The following is a 26,784-nucleotide window of genomic DNA, read 5'->3' on the forward strand; positions in this document are numbered from 1 at the left end:
CAGCCCCCCGAGCAGCTGGGATTACAGGCACGCACCACCATGCCTGGCTAATTTTTGTGTTTTTTGTAGAGATGGGGTTTCACCATGTTGGCCAGGCTGGTCTTGAACTCCTGGGCTTAAGTGATCCAACTGCCTCGGCCTCCCAGAGTGCTGGGATCACAGGCATGAGCCACTGCGACTGGCTTCCTTGCTGTTTCTTGTCCCTGAGTGTGACTCAATGTGCCCTCTTTTGACCATCTCTCTATTCTCCTCTTCAACTCACTAACTCAAAGTCATCCTTTAATAATCAGCTCAGGGCTGAGTGTGGTGGCTCACGCCTGTAATCCCAGCACTTTGGGAGGCCCAGGCGGGCAGATCACCTGAGCCCAGGAGTTTGAGACCAGCCTGGCCAACATGGTGAAACCCCATCTCTACAAAAAATAGAAAAATTAGCCGGGCGTGGTGGCACACACCTTTGGTCCCAGCTACTCCAGAGGCTGAGGCAGGAGGATCACTTGAACTCAGGAGACAGAGGCTGCAGTGAGCTGAGATCATGCCACTGTACTCTGGCCTATGTGACAGAGTAAGACTCCATCTCAAAAAAAAAAAAAAAAAGGAAAAGAAAAAAGAGAAAAAAGAATCAGCTCAGGTGTTTCCTTCTTCATAAAGACTTTCATATTTTCTTCTTTCCTAAATTGTACCTTTCCTTGGTATTCACATAATACTTTCTGTCCTTCCCTCTGGTTGTATTGACCACTTTGTACCATAATTACTATTGTCTGTTTATACCAGCCAATTAGTGCTCCATCAAAACGAGAATTGTTTATCTTTTTATTACTAATGTATAACCTATTGTAGACACATGGTAGAGTGCCAGTGTTGACTGAACCTTCTACGTATAATGATGATTACCAGCCTGTCTAAGGCTTTTCTAATTTCTTCCCATTCTTTCCCTGTCTAGTATTTTCAGACAGAGTGGTGTATACTCCAGAAAGCCTCTACAAGGAACTCTTCTCACAACATAAAGGACTCAGAGACTTAATAAATACAGAAATGCGCCCTTTCTCTCAAGGAATATTGATTTTTTCTCAAAGCTGGGCTGTGGACTTAGGTCTGCAAGAGAAGCAGGGAGTCATCTGTGATGCTCTTCTAATTTCCCAGAACAACACCCCTATTCTCTACACCATCTTCAGCAAGTGGGATGCAGGGTGCAAGGGCTATTCTATGCTAGTTGCTTATTCTTTGAAGCAGAAGCTGGTAAACAAAGGCGGCTACACTGGGAGGTTATGCATTACCCCCTTGGTCTATGTGCTGAATTCTGATCGAAAAGCACAGAGCATTTACGGTTCATATTTACAAATTTACCCTGAATCCTATAACTTCATGACCCCCCAGCACATGGAAGCCCTGTTACAGTCCCTCGTGATAGTCTTGCTTGGGTTCAAATCCTTCTTAAGTGAAGAGCTGGGCTCTGAGGTTTTGAACCTACTGACAAATAAACAGTATGAGTTGCTTTCAAAGAACCTTCGCAAGACCAGAGAGTTGTTTGTTCATGGCTTACTTGGATCAGGGAAGACCATCTTGGCTCTTAAGATCATGGAGAAGATCAAGAATGTGTTTCACTGTGAACCGACTAACATTCTCTACATCTGTGAAAATTACCCCCTGAAGAAGTTGGTGAGGTATGCTGCCTGTCTGTGTTCACTGTTCACTTTCTTTTCTTGAGTGACTGTGGCTGGTGTGGCTTTCAGTTTACTTGCTAAAATTCATATTTTATTTACCATGCCCAGAGGAGTTTAAGAGTAGAATTGGCTTTGTTTGTTTCATTGGGGAAAAACCTGACTGTGTTTCTTACTGTTTCAGCAAGAAAAACATCTGCCAGCCAGTGACCCGGAAAACCTTCATGAAAAACAACTTTGAACACGTCCAGCACATTGTCATTGACGACGCTCAGAATTTCCGCACTGAAGATGGAGACTGGTATGGGAAAGCAAAGTTCATCACTCAGACAGCAAGAGATGGCCCAGGAGTTCTCTGGATCTTTCTGGACTGCTTTCAGACCAATCACTTGAGTTGCAGTGGCCTCCCACCTCCCTCAGACCAGTATCCAAGAGAAGAGATCACCAGAGTGGTCCGCAGTGCAGATCCAATAGCCAATTACCTACAACAAATAATGCAGGAAGCCAGACAAAATCCTCCACCTAACCTCCCCCCTGGGTCCCTGGTGATGTTCTATGAACCTAAATGGGCTCAAGGTGTCCCAGGCAAGTTAGAGATTATTGAAGACTTGAACTTGGAGGAGATACTGGTCTATGTAGCGGAAAAATGCCGTTTCCTCTTGCAGAATGGTTATGCTCCGAGGGATATTGCTGTGCTTTTCACCAAAGCAAGTGAAGTGGAAAAATATAAAGACAGGATTCTAACAGCAATGAGGAAGAGAAAAATGTCTCAGCTCAATGAGGAATGTGATCTGTTACTACAGGTCGGTGACGCATTGGATGTTCTGACCAATCACATTGTGTTGGACAGTGTCTGTCGATTTTCTGGCCTGGAAAGAAATATCGTATTTGGAATCAATCCAGGAGTAACCCAACAAGCTGGGGTCTACAATCTTCTGCTCTGTTTGGCTTCTAGGGCAAAAAGACATCTGTATATTCTGAAGGCTTCTGTGTGACAGGAAAACCCAAGCCTAAGAAACAATTAAGTGATTCTCATCTCTAATTAACTGTGAAACCATTTGATCCAAACATGTAGGCACACACTCACTTATTAAGTCACATACTTTTCTAGGTGCTGGGGATTGAGGACGAATCAATGTAAGATTTCTCCTTTAGGGCAGAGACACACCACTGACAAGTACATAGATAGACAAGGAATTTCCCATAGTAATAAGGGATATCAGTAATTAGAGGACTGTGAGACTTAGAGGGGCGTGTGTGTGTGTGTGTGTGTGTGTGTGTGTGTGTGTGTGTGTAGATGGAGGGAGGGGGTGGTTATTTTGGGTGGTCAGGGAAGTGCTCAGTGAGGGAAGAACTTGTCATGAGAATCTCTGAGTGTGCCAGGCAGACTCAGATATTTTCATTACTTTTTAACATGGCCATGTGCAGAAAAGTTTGAATGGGATGTGCAGGGAGAATGTGAAGGATGGAGCGGGTAGCTCATCTGGCCTTGTATGTGCCAGGAACAGGAGAGACATGTTTTGAAATGTAAGATCACAGGCTGTTTTTTGCAAGACCACATTATATTACTTTATTATTTTCTGCTTTTTCTTTTAACGGCATTGGTGTTTTTGATCACTATATTTTAAAACGCTTTTTGTGTGCCTTTTGGTTATTTGGAATCTGTTCCTTAGTTCTAATTTTTTATTCTTATGGAGCATCTTAGGTTACTACATGAAGTTAAGACTGCCACAGTCCCCCAGGGAGACACGATGTGTTTTACTGATTGATTTGAAGATGACAGAGGGCCTGGGGGGATGAATGTACTGGACTCAAAGGTTGCATTTTGTTTTTCCATTTAATTTAATAATCAACAAAATGACAAAGTCAGTTTAATATCTTTCTTCTGCTGAGTCTTCAGGATTTTAGCTAGTCTTTCAAAAGTCATTGCTACAAAAGTGCATATTTCCCGTTTCCCGTGGGTCTCTAGAAACTCTCTCAATATTTAAAGCCAAACAAATCCATCTTTTCTGAGAGACAGAAACTAAAAAATTCAGAGTTAATTCACTATTAAAAACAGCAAGGCCCTGCTATTTCCCAAGAGTAAAGAAATTTAAAATTCTCATTGTAAGAAGTATGAACTTGAAGCTAGCATTGGTTTATTTCTGGCAGCTACTTACAATATTAAAAACTTTACTTTTTAAATTTAAGACAGTTTCACAGGAAAGCATGAAATTAGTCTACAGTGAAATGTTTTTACAACTAACTTGGAATATACTGCAAATCACTAGTAAGTAGAGACACATTTAAGATAAAATGACTAATAAAACAGTTGGTAATTCTGAATAAAGATCTGAATAAATCCAGATCACAGACTGTTCCTTTACCAATATGTAAACGAATGTGCAAAATTAGTAAAAATATAGCCAAAAATTTACCAGCAACAGAGAAGCAAAGAATGGAGTTCAAACTTACACTATAAACATCTAATAGATATGTATGAAAATTTAAAAACTGGAATAGGTTGGGCATGGTGGTTCATGCTTGTAATCCCAGGACTTTAGGAGGCTGAAGTGGGAGGACTGTTTGAGCCCAGGAGTTCAAGACCAGCTTGAGCAACATAGCAAGACTCTGTCTCTACAAAAACAAACAAACAAATAAATAAATAAAATTAGCTGGGAATGGTAGTGTGCACTTGGAGTCCTAGCTACTCAGAAGGCTGAGGAAGGATTATTTGAGCCCAGGAGTCTGAGGTTACAGTGAGCTGTGATCATACCAGTGCACTCCAGTCTAGGTGACAGAACAAGACCCTGTCTCTAAAAAATAAATAAATAAAATAAAAATTAGAATTTAAAAGTTTTATATAAAGGCATATCTACTGTCTCACCTGCCCAGTGTAGTCATGAATAGATGTCACATAAAGAAAAGAAAACCAGAATTCTTGTTAATATGGCAATTTGAAGGGTGGTGGCGGAGGTATTGAGCAGGCAGCTCAGGGAAACGTCAGGGAGACCCTTGAGCACAAAAACTCCTGATTGTCCCCAAGCAGTCTTCGTGGATACAGGAGGGGTTTTCCAGGATTTCACATGAATTCAGTGAAGGGAGCTGTGTCTTATTCCTGGATGCTTTGCCTCCTTCATGGAATTCAGTGGATTTAATGGAATTTCCTAGGCAACAATAAAGAGTAGAAACCAGGTTAACAGCGAGGCCCTCATCTCACACCAGATCAGATCAGGCTACAGAAAAGTAGATGGAAGACACCACCTAGGCCTCCAGCTACACACTGGAGAAGAAGCCAAACAAGCCTACTTCATCTAAGAAAGTTGCCAAAGAGAGCCCTTCTATACCATCTTAAGGTAAAAAGAAAGACTCTACCCAGCTGCCCTGATTAAGCATTAGAAAGATAAGTGATCTGATCATTAGGCAGAAAGACAATGGGGAAAATGTAGCAAAGAAACATGGCATGAGCCAGATGAAGAACCCATCCTGAAAGGATTATAACTCAGGGTATAGAAGACAACTCACCACAGGTTGGGCGCAGTGGATCACGCCTGTAATCCCAGCACTTTGGGAGGCCAAGGCAGGTGGATAACCTGAGGTCAGGAGTTCCAGACCAGCCTGGCCAACATGGTGAAATCCTGTCTCTACTAAAAAGGCAAAAATTAGCTGGGTGTGGTGGTGCACCCCTGTAATACCAGCTACTCGGAAGACTGAGGCAAGAGAATTGCTTGAACCAAGGAAGCAGAGGTTACAGTGAGCCAAGATCGCACCATTGTAATCCAGCCTGGGCTACAAAGTGAGATCCTGTCTGAAAAAACAAACAAAACCTCCCCATTGATGTCTCATGCCATAGAAGAACTTGAGAAGTTCATAAATTCAATAACACAAGAGTTGAAAGCCTGTCCCACTGTACCCAAGTTCTCCCTCTCTGAACTGCAGCCTAGAAACTCTCTACAGACAGTAAGCTGGGGCAGTCACAGAGGTGGCCTCATCTGTTTCCCACACGCTGCATTAGGACAGGGATCAGGGATCAGTATCCTTCACTGACTGATTTCCAATATCTTGAGAACTGTTGTTTCATATATTTTGTCTGATTTTGCAATTGTCTCAGGAGGGAGGATAAATATGGTCCCTGTTCCTCTATCTTGACCAGAAGCATCTAAGAAGGCAGTGAAGCAACATGTGTATAGTTCTTAGGGAAATAAATTTTGACCTAAAAATATTAAACCTAGTCAAAATATTATTCTAGTACAAAGGCAACACATATGTATATGTGAACATAAAATAGTTCTAGAAATATAGGACCCATGAATCATTCTTGAAGAAAAGTTACTTAGCAAGGAAATCTAGATAAGCAAGCAATATGTGAAAATAAAAGATTATTGCAATTGGGCCAAAGTTAAGTTTAAATCCATTCACATGTATATAAGATATGTAGGAATTATAATTACAGAAAAGAATGTTACAAACATATCAGATAGATTCTTCTGTTTCAATCCATAAAACCAGGGTTTGGATCATTTAAAAAAACAAACAAAAATAATTTATTGGAACCATTAGGGAGGACCTGATAGAATAAAAGGACAAGCTGACCAAATAGGCCTTAGAGGGGAGAGGTGCCTGGGAAGTTACAAGGACCTACTTGGCAGGCGTGACTCGGCCACAGTCATTTTCTTTACTTGATTTAAGAAGGTTAAATTATAGTGAGAGAGTTGCATTATCTAGTTTGCATACTGTACTCAACTCTTAGCCTGCAAAGGGCAAGTTCCTTGGTTGAAAAATTTCCACAAAACATGATGTAAAGTGGAAAGATGTTCCCCCAAAGAATATCAGTAGGATGAAAGGATGTTGGATACATCAAAACAACAGATATCCATTATAGCAATTAACAAAAGTTAGGGAGTGGGGAAGTTTGAGTGCTAATATGTATTTCAAAACAACTTTAAAAATGGCTCCAAACATTTTATGCTTTTTGCAATTTAGTCATTTTAATATTAGATAAATCTTCCTGTAACTAAAAGTTCTTGAGTTAAATAAAAATGTTCTGTAGTTCAACTCTCCCTTCAATTTTATTAGTTGCTTTTTCTTTCATTCAAGTGAAATAAATGTAAAAATAATTTCAAAATAGTATGTAAAATAGTATGTTCACATTATTCAATTTAACATAATTCTATCTAGCTGTTCTTACATTTTCTCTGATATATTTTTAAAGCTTTCTGGAATATTATTAAGCTTGATTTCTAGTTGATGAGTTTATGAGTGATTTGTTGCTTCCTTTTCTCTTTCAGTATTGCTAGAATTAATTTTATTGACTTTGCACCTTTGTGTAAAGACCTTGAAGGTCACATGCTGAAATCGCCCTCTACTAAAACAAACTCATAGTAATAATGGGGAAGATATTTTAAAGCATTGCCATAAGCATAGCCATCCTCACAAACAAGAAAAGCACCTCTCCATGAACTAACACCTGTGAAGCATTCGTACAGGTAGGGAAGAGCTAGGTAAACCACAGTAATACACTGAGGCTGGCACCGTCACAGGCCAGGACAACCGTTGTCACAAAGCCAGGAAAGAATCTTCCAGTCAGAAAGTGTTGCCATGAGGCTGAGGCCAAATTCATTTTGCCCCCAGTTGGCCAGACCAAGGACTAGAACTAAAATACTCATACCTCAGGGTTTGTCAGCATTGGCACTGTTGGCTTGTTGGGCTGGACAACCCTTTATTGTGAGAGGCTTCTCTACGCACTGTAGGATGTTTAGCAGCGTCCTTGGCCCTACTCCCTAGATGCCAGTAGCAAATCCACCACCCTCCCTCCCCTCCCCCAGGGTTGGTTGTCAGTTGTGACAACTAAAAATGTCTCCAGATATTGCCAAATGTCCCTTGGGGGGTAAAATCACCACCACCATACCTCTTTTGACTAAAAGAGTTTCCAGAATAGTGGCAGAGTGTATAGGTCAAGCATAACACATTACAGTCAAGATTCAGAACATCAAAGATTCTTTTTTAATCCTAAAAGAAAAAGTTTAGAAAATCTACAAAAGAAGAGTGAATTTGACAATAATTATTTCACTAGCAAGAGTAGATGTAAGCAGAACACAGGCAGCGTATTCAAACTGCTGTGGAAAAACAACATCGAACCTAGACTTCTCTAACCAAACTCTCATTCAGAGTCAAGGGCAAAATAAATAGATTTTCTGATTTGGAACAAGTACGAATAATGTACTTATATTATTCATCTTCATATAGGGATGGGCTATAAGTGATTTTTAAAAAACTTCTGCTTGTTCCAAGTCAGAAAAACTATTCATATAGGGATGAGCTATTAGCAAGAGTATGTGAACAATGTACTCTAACAAGAAAAAAATGAATTGAGGAGAAAGTAGTGGTTTTAAGAAGGAAAGGAGAACAAATAAATTAGTGAAACATAAGGTTAAGTCTATACATATTATTTTCTAATTGCCTATTATGTGAGACTACATGTAATTAGAAAATATGATGAAAGAAAAAGCCATATTATAATTCCAACAAAAAGATAAAATAATTAAGAATAACTGCAAGAAGAAAGTATAAGTTCTGCAAGAATAAAACTATACAATGAAACTGAAGAGCACAAAAAAGAACTTAAACAGATAAAAAGCAGATCACTTTTTGGATAAGAAGATTAAAAGTTATAAATATATCCATTTTCAGTAAGTTAATCTATATATTCAGTGTAATCCCAATAAAAATGCCAACAGATTTTCCCCAATAGCATTGAAATGATTTTAAAATGTAATGAAGGCCAAGCATGGTGGCTCACGCCTGTAATCCCTTCACTTTGAGAGGTCGAGCCAGGTGAATTGCCTGAGTCCAGGAGTTCGAGACCAGCCTGGACAACATGGTGAAATCCTGTATCTATTAAAAATGCAAAAAATTAGCTGGGTGTGGTGGTCCACACCTGTAGTCCTAGCTACTTGGGAGGCTGAGGTGGCAGAATCACCCAAGCCTTGGGAGGTCGACGCTGTAGTGAGCCAAAATCACATCACTGCACTCCAGTCTGGGCAGCTAGAGTGAGACCCTGTTTCAAAAGAAAAAAAAAAAAAATATTGGAAACTGCAAGGCAAGAATATCCAAGAAAAATCTAGAAAAGAAGAAACCTGAGTGAGTTAGCATGACCAAATGTTAAAACATCTTATAAAGCTACAATAATTAAAACAATGTGGTGCTGATGTGTGGAGGGTCAATGGAACAAGATGGAATGACCAAAAGTAAACTTAAAATACATGTTGAAATGTATTAACAGCATATGTTAAAGGTGGCATTCAAGTTAATTGGGGAAAGATGGATTATTCAATATATGATTAACAACTCTGGTACCTAGCTAAAACAAATTTAAGCTTGGGCCATACATCAGACTAGATACCAAAATAAATTCCAGGAGGACCAAGTGTTTAAAAGTAAAAATATGGAATCATGGAAGTGCATGAAGAAAAAGTAGGACTTAAAAAAATAATAATCTCAGCCTGGGGAAGTTCTAAGTATCGCCCTCAATCAGAAACCAGGAAGGAAAATATTGACTATTTTAAACAAAATTATCTCTGTACCAAAAACAGCATAAAAGATCAAGAAACAACACACTGGGAAAAGAATAGCAACAAATATCACAGCCAAATAGTTAATTTCTTATTTTCAAAAAATAGCTTCTACAAATCAAAGATAAAAATTCTAAGTTCTCAAAGAAAAAATGAGCAAAGGATTTGACAGGTGGTAGAATACAGAAAAGGAATTTAAAATAGCTCCTAAACATATGGAATCATTATTCATGATAGCAGAAGTATCCACTGACAAAACTATTCAGGTTGGTAACACACTGTTTGGCAGGGGAAAAGCACTTGCATGCATTGCTGTAAATTGGTACAACTTCTACTGAGAAAAATCTGGCAGTAGTTATCAAAATTGTAAATCCTTCTATCTCTTTCTCTAGCAATTTCTCTTTTCGGAATTTATTCTACATATATATTCAAACATGTGTGAAATGCTCCTATACAGGTTATTGAATTTCACTGTATTCCTAAGAGCAGAAGACTGCAAAATAGTAAGTATCTACCCAAAAGGGTTTAAGGGATTTGTTTTTGGCATATCAGCACATGATAATACTATGAAGCCATAGAAAAGGGAGATCTCTATTTGTATTGATGTGGGGCTGTCTTTAAGATGTACTGTGGTGTTGAACAAAGCAACATGCTGAAAATGTCTTATTCTTGTAGAATCAATATAGGTATGTGCTTGTAAATGCAGTAAGTATTTTGGAAGTATACCTAAAAATGTAGTACAGTGTTTGACTCCAGGAAAGAGCAGATGGGTGCCAGAGTGAAAAAAGATAGCTTTTGCTTCTCACGACTTTTGGATTCTGTACCACATAACAATTTTGATGTAAATTTTGCTGTGTGTGTTTTTACTTGTTCATGTAATGATTTTATAAATTACTCTTTTAGTTTTCTATCAATCAATATCCTGGGATAAACCCCTCATGATCATAATAATGAATAATGATGTGTGGAGAGTGGGGAGGGGTTGAATTTGAAAAGTGCAGAAAATACAAAAAGTGTTTATATATACAGGGGGTGTTAACATTTTTATATTTGCTTCAAGCCTTTTCTAAAAAAATAAAATAAATGCAATATTGCAATTAAATTTGAGTTCTTCTTTCTTCTCTTTCACATCCAATGTATCTTCCCTTCCTCCAGAGGCAGTAACTGTCATGACTTTGGTGGGTATCTTTCAGGCTATTTGTTAACAGTTTTACACATACACACACACACACACATCAGATCACACTAATTATCACTAGTGGTGGCATAAGATGAAGTGAAGATAGAGGACAAGGCACTGGGAATTCCAGTTCATGAATTTAGTTTCTAAAGGGATTTAGTTTCCATGGTGACAATAGTAATTATAAAGATTGTAAATTGGCAATTTCGATAGCTCTAGGAAGTTTAGACAATGGAAAAATTGAGATTGAAAGCAAAACTATCCAGCTGAGAGTATCCATAGAAAACTGGAATGCCTTGATGACAGTTTTGGACAAGTCCCTCATCCTCTATAGATGCAGGGTAGATATGACTGAGCACCAAGCCAAGGACCTGTTTGTAACGGATGATGAGTTCAATGCCAATTAAATCTGCAACCACATCACATCTCTTACACTATAGGAAAAGCACTGGTATGGAAGCAGTGGGACCTTGAGACACGGCATAAGGATATTTGGGCAGATACGGAGAACTTTGGAGCCCCAAATACCTTTCAGACAGGCAGCTACACTGTGCCTAAGGGGACTATCCTTCCTTGGCAAAACAAACAAACAAACAAAACCCTTCTATTGACTGAATGACTGCTCCCCAGTCCATAATAAGAATTTGATCTCAACATAATCCAAATGCAGAAATAAAGGCCTGTTCCTTGAAGAGGGAGCTTGTACATAAAACTGTTCCAGATCTCATTAGTGTGTATTGGCAGAATCTGGGCAGCAAGTACGGGAACGCATACTAAAGATGTTAAATGAAGAAGAATGAAATAAAGGCTTGATCTGGCTGAAAGCATTGACACTCAGTGGGGACTGAATGTGTTGGCTTGAGATTAGTTGATATTCTGCTAGATTTGGCCAATTGATTTTGGATCACTGATGCCTTGACTCATTGTTGGTCTACAGTTAATGAGTTTGAGATGCCCTGACTTACACGGAATTTGGTAGAAACTTGCTGCTCAAAATGTGTCCTGTGGAAGTGCTGTAGCAGCATCACTGGGAGCTATTTAAAATGTAGAATCTCAGGCCCCATTCTAGACCTTCTGAATCAGAATTTTAGCAACACTTCCATGTGCTTCATATGCACATTATACGTTACAGTTTGAGAAGCATTGTTCTAGAAGGAGCTCAAAGACTCAGGGATATGAGAATATTGAAATGGAGCTACTGTGTGCAACATGCTTCGACACTACCCCCTAGCCAGAATCCCTGAGCAAGCCCAGGGGATGCACCTATCACCAAGGAATTAAGAAATGCATCAGAGAGGAAGGTACTAGCAGTGCTGGAGTGAGGGGGGAGGCAAGCAGACACCCAGGATACAACATTTAACTGGGCACTCACCCTCAGGTACTGATCCTGAATGCATGAGCCTGAAAGTGAATGCCCCCTTAAATATCTTGTGCCAGGGTGCTTCACTAGCCATGGGCACTGGTAACCTTGTGAAGCTCTTTGGTGACTGTTCTCTGTAGGCCAGAAATGACAGTGGGGTATGCAACACTGGAACTGGCTTCCCTTACCTAAATGGAAGTAGTGGAATCCCGCAGTGGTAGAAGCCAGGTTGCAGTCATTATTGAACAGCCAAGACAAGATGGACATAATTATTCCAATAAACCATAGGATAGGAGTGGTAATCTGAATGTTTTGACCAGGAGGGATCCATAGTGATGATCATGGCATCCTCCTTACAAATTAAATAGGTGGGCAGTCTACTAAAATGTGGCTTGACTTACATAGGCAGAAAAATCCCAGATATACTGGGCATAACCCTATCTCTAGTTGTCATGGCGGGTAATCAAAACCCCTTATCCAGTCTCCAAATATAAACTAATCCAAAATTCTACAACTTTTTGGGAAAGAGACCTTTGAGAAAAATCCTGTTACATGGCTGCAGACACATTCTATGAATCTTCCCTCAGTCCTTCATCAGAGGGACCTGCAGACATTTAATAGGGTGACTCTGTACTGGGGAAATGTAACTATCCAGGGATTCCTAGATTCTGGCTCTGAATGATTCTGGCTCCGATTCTGGCAGAGACTGAAGTGCCACACTGGTCTAGCAGGCAGAGCGGGGGCCCAAGGAGCCAGATAATCACTGGTCCTTTGGTTATTTCTCTAGTCTGGACAATGTATAGTAGACATAGGAATTGGAAACTGCCAGAATTCCCACATCAGTTTCCAGATTCAAAAAGTGAGAGTTATTATGTTAGGAAGGGCCAAATAGAAGTCCCCAGAATTGTACTCTTCACCCACATCAAAATAGCAATCTTGGCCAGTCATGGTGTCTCATGTAACCCTAACATTTTGAGAGGCCAAGGTGGGCAGATTGCCTGAGCTCAGGAGTTTGAGACTAGCCTGGGCAATATGGCCATAACCCCATCTCTACTAAAAACACACAAAAAATTAGCTGTGCGTGGTGGTGCATGCCTGTAGTCTATTGCTTAAACCTGGGAGGCAGAGGTTGCAGTAAGCCGAGATGGCACCACTGTACTCCAGCCTGGGTAACAGAGCTAGACTCTGTTTCAAAAAAAAAAAACAGCAATCACACATTCCTGGGGGGAGTTTCAGAGATTAATCCTACCGTCAACAACCTAATAGATGGGGAAGTAGTGATTCCTATCACATCCTCACTTAACCCATCTCTTTGGTGAAAAAGTAGATGGACATGGAGAATGCCAGTGATTTTCACAAACAGGCTGTGATACCAATATCACCTGTTCTTCTGGGTTGTGGTGTCTTCACTGGAGCAAGTTAATACAGTCCCTGGCCACCTGGTTTGCAGCTATTGCTGGCTTCTCTGCTCCTCCACATAATTTCCACAAGACAAGGAAATGAGAAGCAGTTTGATCTAAGTGGTGGGGCAAGAGGATAGTTTGCCATCTTGCTTCATGACTACATCAACTCAAATGCACTCTGTCATGATGTAATCAGGATAATTCTTGATTAGTTTATTATCCCATAGGGATGACATTATGCTAATGGGACCTGATGAATAAGTATATCAAGTGTGCCTTGGATACATGCATGCCAGAGGGTAGGTGACAAACTTCACAGGTTTCAGAGCCTGTCACATCAGTGGTGTTTCTGGAGTTTGGTACCTTGGGGCATGTTGAAACAGCATCTCTAAAAGAAAGAATAACCTATGAAGCCCCGTGCTTGCTTGGTTTATCTGAATTTTGGACAGGTTAATCCATTTTCTGGCAAGCAGTAAGACTGCCAGAGAAGGAAAGTTCTCTCTAACAGGTCCAAGTTGTGGTGTACATATCCAACTATTTGCACACAATGACCCAGCAGACCTAATGATAATAGAAGACTCTGCAGAAGTCAGAGATCTACCAAAATCCCCAATAACAGAATCCCTAGGGTTTTGGAGGAAGGCTATGCCCTCTTCTGCCAACAAGTACTGTTCATATGAAATCAGTATCTCACTTCCCATGGGACCCTGTTGAGACTGAATATCTGACCATGGGTACCAAGTATCTGTGTGACCTGAACTCTTATCAAATCCATAGGGGTCATCTCTTCCACTAAATCATACACAGCAGAATTCATCACAAAATGGAACTCATATATGTAAGACTGGAGCCTCATAGGTCTGCAAGAAATGAATAAGCTGTAACAGCAGGTGGCTCAGACTTGCATACGATCAACATCCACTGCCTTTCTCTCCACTTACAGCAATAACCTCTTGGGGCACATGACCAGCTAAAGGAGGACAAAAAGGTGTGGGCCTGGTTTGCAAATGAAGCTTCATGTCCATAGGTCTCAACAAGAGTGGATGGCTTTTACTCTCCAGCTCCACTCAGGGGTAACACTGCAAGACAATGATGAAGGGAAGTCATCTAAGTGGGTGTACATGTTTGTGTATTTTGGGTGATATAATAGCCATCTCCATGAACTTGAACCCACAGGAGAATGAAAGTTTAAGTAACCCCACCCAGTAGAGAATCCCATCCAACTGAGGCGGGCAGGCAGAACTTAGAGAGGGTTATGGGAGAAAGATGCTATAACTATCAACTGAGGCCTTGTGACTAGCTTCAGAAGTAGGTACAACTACAGATAGGTTTTATTTTACCAAAAGAAAAACTTTACACAAATTAAGTTTAGCAGAGTTTACTTGAGCAAAGAACAATTCATGAACTAGGCAGCATTCAGAACCGAGGAGACATCCAGAGAGCACTCCCTAGCAACCTGGGCAGGCAATATTTACAGAAAGAAAAAGGAAGTGACATACAGAAACAGTTTGATTGGTTGCAGCTTGGCATTTACCTTTTGTGGACGTGGTCCGATCAGTTGGCAGCCTGTGATTGGCTGAAGTTTGGCTGCTGTGGATGGGATTGGATAGGATTTGGCTATTTGTTATAAGACTATACTCTTAAGTTAGGTTGCAGTTTGTTTACATACTACCTTAGGTTACAGTTTGCTATGTACGGAGGCAGCTTTAGGCCAAATTTAGTTTAATCTAAAATTGCTAATTATTGATATTTCTTTCTCCTCTGTCCCCTGTGGCCTTATAAAAAGAAGATTGGCCATGGCTAACATTTTTGGTTTCAAATGAACATTTGACTGAATTGATACCATGGTAGCTTAACACACTTCATTGTGTTGGGGACATTAACTCTTCACCCAGAGGAATGATAAGATTGGAGTAGGAGGGGAATGGGGAGTTGGTGTGCTGGACATCCTCCATTTATTCCTTTGGCATCTATTCTCCATCCTTCTCTAGCCTGCCCTGGGCTGCAAGAGGCTGTTAGATAATATCAGTAGGGCTCCCTTGCCATCTGAATTCTGGCCGCTTGGTCAATGGGGACAATGGCTGAAGATGAGAGGGAGGGAGGACAGCGATGTGAGACTATTTTTTTTTTTTCTTCTGGTTCTCCTCTTGCAAATAATGCATGCAGGCTATGACCCACAACTAAAGCTCCTATGATGTAGCCTCTTGACAGGTCTTTTGATCTCCTGGTTCCAGTAACAACTTCTTCCCCTCAACAGAGCTGCCTGCCCCTCACCAATAGCCCCAAACTATACACTATCTCCTGTGGCCTCCCTCTTCTCTGTCCACACCTTTGTAAATAGTCCCTTTTGAACTCTTCTCTAATTATGCCTTTGAATGTACCTTGTGTTTGTTAAAGGAAGACTAGACAAATTAAATTTAACAGAATTTAATTAAGAAAAGAAGGACTTGTGAAGAGATTCAGAGGGCTCTGAGCCTCAATGTGGGCAGGCAGCATTTATAGACAGAAAACAGAAGTGAGGTATAGAAACAGCTTGTTTGGTTACAGCATGGCATTTGCCTTATTTGGACATAATCTGATCAGTTGGCAGCCTGTGATTGGCTGCTGTGATTGGCTGAGACTCAGCTAGTTGCTACAAAAAAGATGATAAAACTCTAAGTTAGGTTTTCAGTTTGTTTGTATAGTAAGTTAGGTGCTTGTTTGTTACATATGGGCTCAGGTATTGAAGCATCCTCAGGTCAAATTTAGTTAATTTAACATGTGTCCTGCCAGGCCTCCTGTGGGATACACCAGGTTAATAATATGGACCTAGGAAAGATAGCATCTAGCAAGCACTTCTAAAAGGTGCATATGAGGCACCTGGGGGATCTTGTTACAACACAGATTTTGAGTCAGTAGATCTGGGATTCATCTATTTCTAGTAGAAAGGAAATATTCTAGACCCTTGCTACTCAAAGTGAAGTCTTTGGTCTAGCAGCTCCTGCATCACCTGGAATCTTGTTAGAAATAATGCCAAGCCTCACCCAGAAAGAACTTCCCAGTCAGCAGCTGGTACGTGCACAGCTCTGCAGAGCTCCTTTGGAAGAAACCAGAGGCCCCAGTACTTCAGGATTTTCCTGGCTGTTTCCTAGAACTGCCCACTCACTTTTTTTTTTTTTTTTTCTATTTCTATGGGTTTTTGGGAAACAGGTGGTGTTTGGTTACATGAGTACGTTCTTTAGTGGTGATTTGTGAGATTTTGGTGCACCCATCACCTGAGCAGTATACACTGAACCCAATTTGTAGTCTTCATCCCTCACCTGCTTCCCACCCTTTCCTCCCCGAGTCCCCAAAGTCCATTGTATCACACTTATGCCTTTGCATCCTCATAGCTTAGCTCTCGCTGATAAGTGAGGGCATTCAATGTTTGGTTTTCCATTGCTGAGTTACTTCACTTAGAATAATAGTCTCCAATCTCATCCAGGTTGCTGCAAATGCCATTAATTCATTTCTTTTTATGGTTGAGTCATATTCCATATGTATATACATATACACACACATATATGCACATAATACACATATATATACACACATATGTGTACACATATATACATACATACACATATGTACATATATATACACACACACACACACCACAGTTTCTTTATCTGCTCGTTGATTGATGGGCATTTGGGCTGGTTCCTCATTTTTGCAATCGTGAATTGCCACTCATCCTTTTAGCTGCTTCTCTTTCAATTCATGTTTTCATAAAAATTCAACAGATTTTGTTGGTTCACTCTTCTTTTTCAGTTCTGCTTCTGAGGCATGGATAGAGACAAGAGTCATATAATGAAGTCAGAATTCTTTGTTTCTTTTCTTGACTATTCTTTTTATTAGGTTGGTGCAAAAGTAATTGCAGTTTTTGCCATTAAAAGTAATGAAGAAAAGAAACAAAAGTTTGCTTGTTTCTCTGCATCTCACCATTGCTGGCTAATTTTTGGCTATATCTTTACAGTTTTCATCCATTTTATAAAATACTGGGGGAGAAGACTGGGCATGGTGGTTCACGCCTGTAATTCCAGCACTTTGGGAGGCCGAGGTGGGCAGATCACAAGGTCAGGAGTTTGACACCAGCCTGGCCAATATAGTGAAACTCTGTCTCTACTAAAAATACAAAAGTTAGCTGGGCATGGTGGCATGTACCTGTAGTGCCAGCTACTCGGGAGACTGAGGCAGGAGAATCATTTCAACCTGGAAGGCAGAAGTTGCAGTGAGCCAAGATTGTGCACTGCACTCCAGCCTGGGCATCAAAGCAAGACTCTGTCTCAAAAACAATATATGTGTGTGTGTGTGTGTGTATAGTTGTCTGGACTTACTCTGACATTTACTAGCCAGAGTTCTAAACTTTATATGAAGTATTGTACTAAGACATCAGCACACAGAGCTCTAGGATACAAAACAAATATGAATTTTTTTTGAGATAGAATCTCACTCTGTCACCCAGACTGGAGTGCGGTGGCGTGATCTCAGCTCCCTGCAACTTCCACCTCCCGGGTTCAAGCGATTCTCCTGCTTCAGCCTCCCGAGTAGCTGGGACTACAGGTGCCTGCCACCACACCCGGCTGATTTTTGTATTTTTAGTAGAGATGAGGTTTCACCATATTAGCCAGGCTGGTCTCGAACTCCTGACCTTGTGATCTGCCTGCCTCGGCCTCCCAAAGTGCTGGGATTACAGGTGTGAGCCACCACGCCTGGCCCAATTATGAGATTTTGAATGTCATTCTACAATAGGCAAATCTTGCATTTTTCTGTGACCATGTCTTGTATTTAAGATTATAAAGCAAATTTCTCAATCCCTTACATAATTACCAGAGCTGGTTCTCATGTGTGATCAATATGTCTACTCAAGTGTGCAGTTCTTGAATGAAAAGTAAAAGTCTATATTCTAGGCAGATAATGGGGCTACTTTTATATATATAACTGAAAAAATAGCTTATTCAAATAATCATTTTCTAGTTTCCTTTTCTTAGAAAATCTAGGTCTTTTTGGCTTGTGAATCTTTAGGCCTTGTTGTGTTTTAGAGGAAGGAGTGACGAATCACAGATTTTGTTTCTAAGCAGGGATGGTCCAAGAAGGCCTAGCTGGACTTCCATGGACTCAGTAGAACCCAAAACACTTGGGGGTGGCTGGCTCCTCCTATTGGCTCTCTCTGAGGTTAAGTCAAGGGGAAAATATTTCTCCCAGGAACACTGAGGCAATGAGAGACATAAAATGTTCTTCAAAGAGGATAATATTAAGTAGTAATAAACAGCAAAATTTCACAATAATACAAAGGGAAAAATGTGTTTTGGCAGCATACCGACTAATCCTGCCAATGAAAGGAAAAAAAAGGAAGTCTAAAATAATAACGTGAAAATTCAATCCAGTGTTGCAAAAAACAGCAACTTGTAACTGACAGTGTTTACTTTGATTCTGTTTGTCTACCCTCCCCTGCCTCTGCCTCTCTTGACCCCTCCAAGGCCTGACACACTGCCCCTCTCTGTCCTTCATACCTACCCTCCCCCAGAGACTCAGGCATTTCTGCTTCCTCACGGTGGGGGTTATCAAGACTGAGAAGTACCTGCCCTCAGGTTTCACATGACAGCTCTTTCCTCAGTGGGACCTCCTGACTTCCCAGTCTAAATTACCAACTCCTCTTACCAAGCAGACAGACTAGACAGATACACTCATAGATACTGAGAGTTCTTTCGGTTGTACTGCCTTGCTTTACAATCTATTTTTTATCTGTTATTCCTTGTACTTGTACTTGTATTTGTTCACGTATTCCAGGACTTTCCTGTCGTGTCTGCCTCTGGACTCCCAACAACCTAGACCTGCTAGTTTCACACTACCGGCAAGGGCAGGAGCTGCCTCTTTCTTCTTAGGTGGGAGGCCTTCTGATCAGTTATCACCCTATAGAATGTAAAGCTGTGTTCTCACTCTGAGGCTGGAGAGAGTGGAAGATCTTGTATAACAGTTCTCTCAACCCATTCTATGGAAATCTTTATTCAACATGAAAGAATGAGGGAGTTAATGAATATGGTAATATAATGAGACAAATAACTTATGGACTGAATTGTGTTCCCCCAAAATTCACATGTTGAAGGTTTTAGGGAAGTAATTAAGGTTAAATAAGGTCATAAGAGTGGGCCCCTAATCTGATAAAACTGGGGCTTTTGTAAGAATAGGAAGAGACATCAGAGATCAGAGATTCCCCACCCCCAACCCCAAAGCGCACAGAGAAAAGGCCATGTGAGGAAACAGTGAGAAGGTGGCCATCTACTAGCTAGAAAGACGGCCCTCACCAGAAACCAAATTTGTCAGCATCTTGATCATGGACTTCTTGCCTCCCTAACTGTGAGAAAATAAATGTCTATTGTTTAAGGCAGCCAGCCTGTGGTATTTGATGACAGCCCAAGTAAGCTACTACAATAACCAAGGATCAAAGAAGAAATCACAAAAGAAATTAGAGAATTCTTTGAGATGAATAAAGACTAAAACACAATGTACTAACATTAATGGGATGCAGCTACAGCAATGCTTATAGTGAAATTTGTAGCTGTAAATGTCTATATTTAAAAAGAAGAAAGGTCTCAAATCAATAACCTAGCTATGCACCTTAAGAAACTAGGAAAGCAAGAGCAAACTAAACCTAGAGCAAGCAGAAGGAAGAAAATAACAGATCAGTGCAGAAATAAGTGAAACTGAGAACAGGAATAGAGAGAATTAATGAAACTGAAAGTTTTTTCTTTGAAAAGATCAAGGAAATTGACAGTCTTTTAGCTAGACTGACCAAGAAAAGAGATGACACTGAAATTACTAAAAGTATCTCTATTTGCATATGATATGATATAAAAACTAAGGTATCCAGTTGGAAACTATTACAATGAATAAATGAGTTAAGTAAGGTGCAAGAGGCAAGATCTAGTTACAAAAATCGGTTGTATTTCTGTGTAATAGCAATACAAAATTTGAAAATAAAATTTATTCAATTTGTGAAAGCATCAAAGATTATAAAATACTTAAGAATAAGAATAATGTAAGATTTGTCCATCGGCCAAGCGTGGTGACTCATCCCTGTGTTCCCAGAACTTTGGGAGGCCAAGATGGGCGGATCATTTGAGCCCAGGAGTTTGAAATCAGCTTGGGCAATATTACAAAATTCCATCTCTGCAGAAAATGCAAAGAAACTAGCCAGGCATGGTGGTACATGCCTGTAGCACCAGCTACTTGGGAGGCTGAGATTGGGGGATCTCTCGAGCCTTGGAGGTTGAGGCTGCAGTGAGCCACGATCACATCACTACACTCCAGTCTGGGCAAGAGAGTGAGACCCTGCCTCAAAAAAAATTGTCCATTGAAAACTGTGAGATATAATTTAAAGGAATTAAGCAAATGGAAAAATATTCCATGTTCATGAATTGGAAGGCTTAATTTTGTTATGATGGCAATACTCTCCAAATGGATCTATAGATTCAATGTAATCTCTATCAAAATTCCAGCTTCTCTTTTTGCAGAAATTGATAACATGATCCTAAAATTTGTATGGAAATCAAAGGATCCATGATAGTCAAAGCAATCTTGAAAGAGAACAAATTTAGATGATTCAGTCTTCTTGATCCAAAAATTTAAGGCGGTGTGGTATTGCATGAAGGTAGACATATAAATCAATGGAATAGAATTGAAAGTCCAGAAATAAATTCATTTATGATTCACTGATTGTTAACAAGAGTGTCGAGTTAATTCCATGGGAGAAAGACTAGTCTTATCAACAAATAGTGCTGAGACAACTGGATATCCACATGCAAAAGAATCAAGTTAGACCTATACCTCATATTGTATACAAGAAAATAACTCAAAATGATTCATAGGCTTACTTGTAAGAGCTAAAACTAGAAAGCTGTTAGAATAAAACATAGGAGCAAATCTTTGTTAGCTTGGATGAGGCAATGATTTATTAGATGTGACAGGAAAAGCACAAGAGGGGAAAAAAGATGACTGTACCGCATTAAAATTAAATTATTGTGTGTGCTTCAAGGGACATCATTAATAAAGTGAAAAGATAGCCAGGCACAGCGGTTCATGCCTGTGATCCCAACACTTTGGAAAGCTGAGGTGGAAAGATTGCTTGAGGACAGGAATTTAAGACCAGCGTAGGCAACATAGAAAGACCTTGTCTCCATAACAAATAAAAATAAAAAATTATCTGGATGTGGCGGTGCACCTGAAGTCCTAGCTACTCAGAAGGCTGAGGTAGGAAGATCTTGAGAAGTTGGAGGCTGCAGTGAGATATGATTGCACCACTGCACTCCAGCTTGGGTGATAGAGACCCTGTCTCTAAGAAAACAAAACAAAACAAATAACCAGTCTGGCAGTGCTTCAAAAAGTTATATGACTCAGCAAGGAAAGCAAAACCATATGTCCTTGGAAGAATTTGTACACAAAAGTTCATAGCAGCATTATTCGTAATAGTCTGAAGTGGAAACAGTCCAAACGTCAATCAACTGATGAATGGATGAACAAAATGTGGTACACAATGAAATTCACCCACAAAAAGGATGAAGTACTGATACATGCTACAACAGATGAACTGTGAAAACATTATGCTGAGTAAGTGAAAGAGTACAGACACATATTGTATGTATTTCTTTATATAAAATATCCATAAAAGGCAAATCCGTAGGAACGGAAGGTAGATTAGTGGTTGCCGGGGACTGAAGGTAGGGAAGGGGAGATTGAGGAGTGACTGCTCTGGGTATGGGGGTTTCTTGTTGGGATGATGAACATGTTCTGGAATTAGATAGTGAAGATGGACGCACGACTCTATGAGAATACTAAAAATCCCAGAATTGTATACTTTAAAAGAATGAGCTTAATAGTATGTAAATTGTATCTCAATACAGCTGTTACTATAAATAAATAAATACGGAAATGTGCTTTCTTTCTCAAAAAGCATTTTTTTTTTAAGCAGTGAGGCTGTAGACCTGGGTCTAGAGTATGGAATGATCCAGGGTGGAGGGGTCATCCTATGCACACTAGTGAAGCTAGTGAATATGAATGAAACATGGAAGTGTATGTGTCTTGATTATGGTTTTCACTCTGGGATCTGAGAGAAACACACAGCTCCTAAGTGGTTCAGGCTTGCAAATAATTTATCTTGAGTCTTATCAGCTTACAGCCACCTAAAACATGAAGCTATGCTAATGTTCCTTCTGACAATCTTGCTTGGGTTTAGCAAATACTTATGTGGCCAGTTTGGATCTGAGGTATAAGTTTACTCATAAATAAACAGCATGAATTGCCTTTAAAGACTTGCTTCAAGACAAATGAAGAATTTGTGGCTTACTTGAAGTCGTTTTGACTATGAAGATCATAGAAAAGATTAAGAATGTGCTTTACTGTGGCAACATTCTCAGCATTTGTGGAAATTTGCTTTCGAGTAAATTTGTTAGGTAAGCAATTTGACTGCAATGATAACAAATAAATCTTAGTACTTACTTGCTATCCATTTCATTTTCCTAAATAACTTAGAGAAGGATTCTTTCTGGTTTCATTGGTAAAAGTAGTGTTACATATTCTCCATACATTGCAGTTTAGTATTTAACTTTGCTTCTTTGTTAACTGGGAAAACATGACTTGGTTTCTAAAAATTTTAACAGAATGAAAAACATCTGCCTGGCAGTGATACAAAAATCCTTCATGAATCATCTCAATAGATGCAGAAAAAGCATTTAATAAAAGTCAGCATCCTTTCATGATAAAAATCTTCAACAAACTTAACAAGAACTACCTTAAAATAGTAAAGGCCATATACAAAAAACCCACAGCCAGCATCATACTGAACAGGAAAAAGTTGCAAGCATTCCGTCTAAGAACTGGAACAAGACAAGGATGTCCATTCTCACCACTCCTATTCAACATAGTACTGAACTCATAGGGCGATCAGGCAAGAGAAAGAAATAAAAGGTATCCAAGTTGGAAAAGAGGAAGTCAAGTTATCTCTCTTCCCTGACAATATAACCTTATATCTAGAAATTGCCAAAGACTTCTTCTAAAACTTCTAGATCTGATAAATGAATTCAGCAAAGTTTCACAATACAAAATCAATGTACAAAGTCATTAGCATTTCTATGCATTAATAATGATCAAACAGAGAACAAAAATCAAGGAAACAATCCCATTTACAATAGCTACAAAAAATAAGTAAAATAGAATAAAATGCCCAGGAATATATTTAACCAAGGAGATAAAAGATCTTTACAAGGAAAATTACAAAACACTGATGAAAGAAGTTGCAGATGACACAAACAAATAGAAAAACATCTTATTCTTGTGGATCTGAAGAATTAATATCATTAACACGACCATACTAAAGCCATCTACAGATTTAATGCAATATCTATCAAAATACCAATGTTGTTTTTCACGGACTTGGAAAAAAAATCTTAAAATTCACATGGAACCAAAAAAGAGCCCCAATGGCTAAAGCAATCCTAAGCAAAAAGAACAAACTCGGAAGCAATACATTACCTGACCTCAAAATATACTACAAGACTATGGTAAGCAAAACACCATGGTACTGGTATAAAAATAGACATATGGATTAATGGAACAGAGAACTCAGAAATAAAGCCACACATGTACAGCCAACTGATCTTTGGCAAAGTTGACAAAAACATACACTGGGGAAAGGACACTCTTTTAAATAAATGGTGGTAGGGAAATTGGATTGCCACACCCAGAAGAATGCAACTGGACTCCTATCTCTCACAATATACAAGATGGATTAAAGACTCAATTATAAGACCTGAAACTATAAAAATTCTACAAGAAAACCCTGTGGACATTGATCTAGGCCAAGAATTTATGACTAAGGCCTCAAAAGCACAAGGAACAAAAACAAAAATAGACAAATGGGACTTAATGAAACTAAAAAGCTTCTGCGCAGGAAAAAAAATCATTCAGAGTGAACAGACAACCTGCAGAATGGGAGAAAATATTTGCAAACTATCCATCCAACCATTCAACAGGGTACTGGCATCCAGAATTTATGAGAAACTCAAACTACTCAACAACAACAACAACAACAAAAGTGGGCAAAGGATTTGAATAGACTTTTTTTTTAAAGAAGACATACAAATGACCAACAAGCATATAAAAAATCTCAACATCACTAATTATCAGAGAAATGCAAATTAAAACCACAGTGAGATATCATCTTACATGAATCAGAATGGTTATTATTAAAAAGACAAAAATCCTAACAGATATTGGCAAAGATGCAGGTCACATTTCAGACTCCTCCAAGGGCAGCTGAAGCAATTGTTGTACAAAATCTTCCACTCTTTCCAGCCTCCAGGGTGAGACACAACTGTATATTCTAAAGGGTGATAACTGATTGGAAGGCTTTCCATCTAAGAAGAGAGAAGTAGCTCCTACTCCAGCCTGTGTGTGATCTAGGTGCTGGGAGTCCAGAGGCAGACATGACAGGAAAGTTCTGAAATATGTGAACAAACAGGGGTACACAGAATGGCAGAGCCTGAAAAGGGATAATAGGGTTGTAAAGCAAGGCAGTACAATAGAAAGGCTCTTGATATCTGCAAATATGTGTCTGTCTGGTTTGTCTGTCTGGTAAGAGGGGTTGGTACATTAGACTGAGAAGTGAGGGAGGCCTCAGTAAGCAAAAAGCTGCCATGTGAAACCCTAGGGAAGGTGCTTCTCAGTGTTGACATTCACACTGTGATGGAGCGTGGATATGAAGGATAGGGTTGGGGGTGGTGGTGGCGGGCATTGTGTAACATCTTGGAGAGGCCAAGAGAGGCAGAGGCAGGGGCAAGGTAGAAAAACAGAATCAGAGCAAACATTGTCAGTTGCAAATTATCACTTTGCAACACTGAATTTTCTTATTTTTCTCCCCTTTCACTTACCTTGGCTGGTTAGTTAATATATTTTTATAGCGCCATTTTCTTTCCTTTCCTTTGCCTGTTTATCTCTACTTATAACACCATCCTTGTAAAGTCCCCCTTCCTCACAGTAGCCAGGCTTCATCAGCATCATGGGGAAAACAATATTTCTCCTTGATTTAATTTTGGAAAGAGTCTGACAGAAGGAGTGAGTGCTCTCAAATGCTTTCAGTTCTGCTGAGTCCTTAGGAGTCCAGTTAGGCCTTCCTGGGCCATCACTGCTTGAAGCCCAATTATGTGATTTGTCACATCTTCCTCTAGACTATACTCATGCCTAAAGAATCACAGTCCTTGAAACTTCCATTTCCTGAGTTAATTTCCCAGAAATTAACTCCCCTTCGAGGATCCTCAGGAAGAACCTCAGGAAGAATCTAAAAAAGGGTCCTTGAAGGGAGTTAATTTTTGGTTAAATAAAACATCTGCCATCTTTTCAGAATATAGACTTTTCCTTCTCACCATAAGAAACGTGAGCTTGTTCTGGGCAGTGATTTCTTTGATAGGTCCCGAATGTACAGGCAATGAAAACAATAATAGACAAATGGTATTGCATGAAGCAAAAAATCTACTGCACAGCAAAGGAAATCATTAACAGAGTGAAGATACAGTCCACGGATTGGGAGAACATATTTGCAAATTATACAGCATAAAATAGGCTAATATCCAAAATATACAAGGAATTCAAACTACTCAATAGAAAGAAACAAATAACTTGATTAAAAACTGGGCAAATAATCTGAATACACATTTCTCAAAATACACACAAATGGCCAATAGATATTTAGAAAAATGCTCAACATCACTAAACAGGGAAATGTAAATAAAACCACAATAATATATTACCTCATACTGTTAGATTGACTATTACAAAAAAGGTGAAAGATAACAAGTGTTGGGGAGGATGAGGAAAAAAGAAAACCCTTGTACACTGTTGGATGAAATGTAAATTAGTACAGTCATTGGTATGATTTGGCTGTGTCCCCATCTAAATCTCAACTTGAATTGTATCTCCCAGAATTCCCGTGTGTTGTGGGAGGGACCCAGGGAGAGGTAGTTTAATCATGGGGGCCGGTGTTTCCCATGCTGTTCTTATGATAGCGAATAAGTCTCATGAGATCTGATGGGATTATCAGGGGTTTCCTCATTTGCTTCTTCCTCACTTTCTCTTGCCTTCACCATGTAAGAAGTGCCTTTCACCTCCTGCCATGATTTTGAGGTTTCCCCAGCCATGTGGAACTGTCCAAGTAAACCTCTTCTTCTTCCCAGTCTTGGGTATGTCTTTATCAGCAGCATGAAAACAGACTAATATTGTAAATTGTTACCAGTAGAGGGGCATTACTGAAAAGATACCAGAAAATGTGAAAGTGACTTTGGAGTTGGGTAACAGGCAGAGGTTGGAACACTTTGGAAGGCTCAGAGGAAGACAGGAAAATGTGGGAAAGTTTGGAACTTCCTAGAGACTTGTTGAATGACTTTGACCAAAATGCTGACAGTGATATGGACAATAAGATCTAGGCTGAGGTGGTCTCAGATGGGCATGAGGAGCTTGTTGGGAATTGGGGTAAAGGTGGCTCTTGTTATGTTTTAGCAAAGAGGCTGGTGGCATTTTGTCCCTGCCCTAGAGATTTGTAAAACTTTGAACTTGAGAAAGATGATTT

General features: G+C 39.7%; 1 protein-coding gene across 1 annotated transcript in view; it reads left to right on the plus strand.

Annotated features, from left to right (window-relative positions):
* Positions 1-4,474, plus strand: part of SLFN5 (schlafen family member 5) — a 24,477-nt gene extending 20,003 nt beyond the window's left edge. The window contains exons 4-5 of the mRNA XM_011937692.1: positions 941-1,660; positions 1,836-4,474. Of these exons, the coding sequence (XP_011793082.1) occupies positions 941-1,660; positions 1,836-2,653 (1,538 nt within the window). The 3' untranslated portion in view covers positions 2,654-4,474. The remainder of the gene's footprint in view (positions 1-940; positions 1,661-1,835) is intronic.
* The last annotated feature ends 22,310 nt before the right edge of the window (positions 4,475-26,784 follow it).

Source organism: Colobus angolensis, unplaced genomic scaffold, assembly GCF_000951035.1.
Source record: "Colobus angolensis palliatus isolate OR3802 unplaced genomic scaffold, Cang.pa_1.0 Scaffold167, whole genome shotgun sequence".
In the NCBI taxonomy this organism is placed as follows: domain Eukaryota; kingdom Metazoa; phylum Chordata; class Mammalia; order Primates; family Cercopithecidae; genus Colobus; species Colobus angolensis.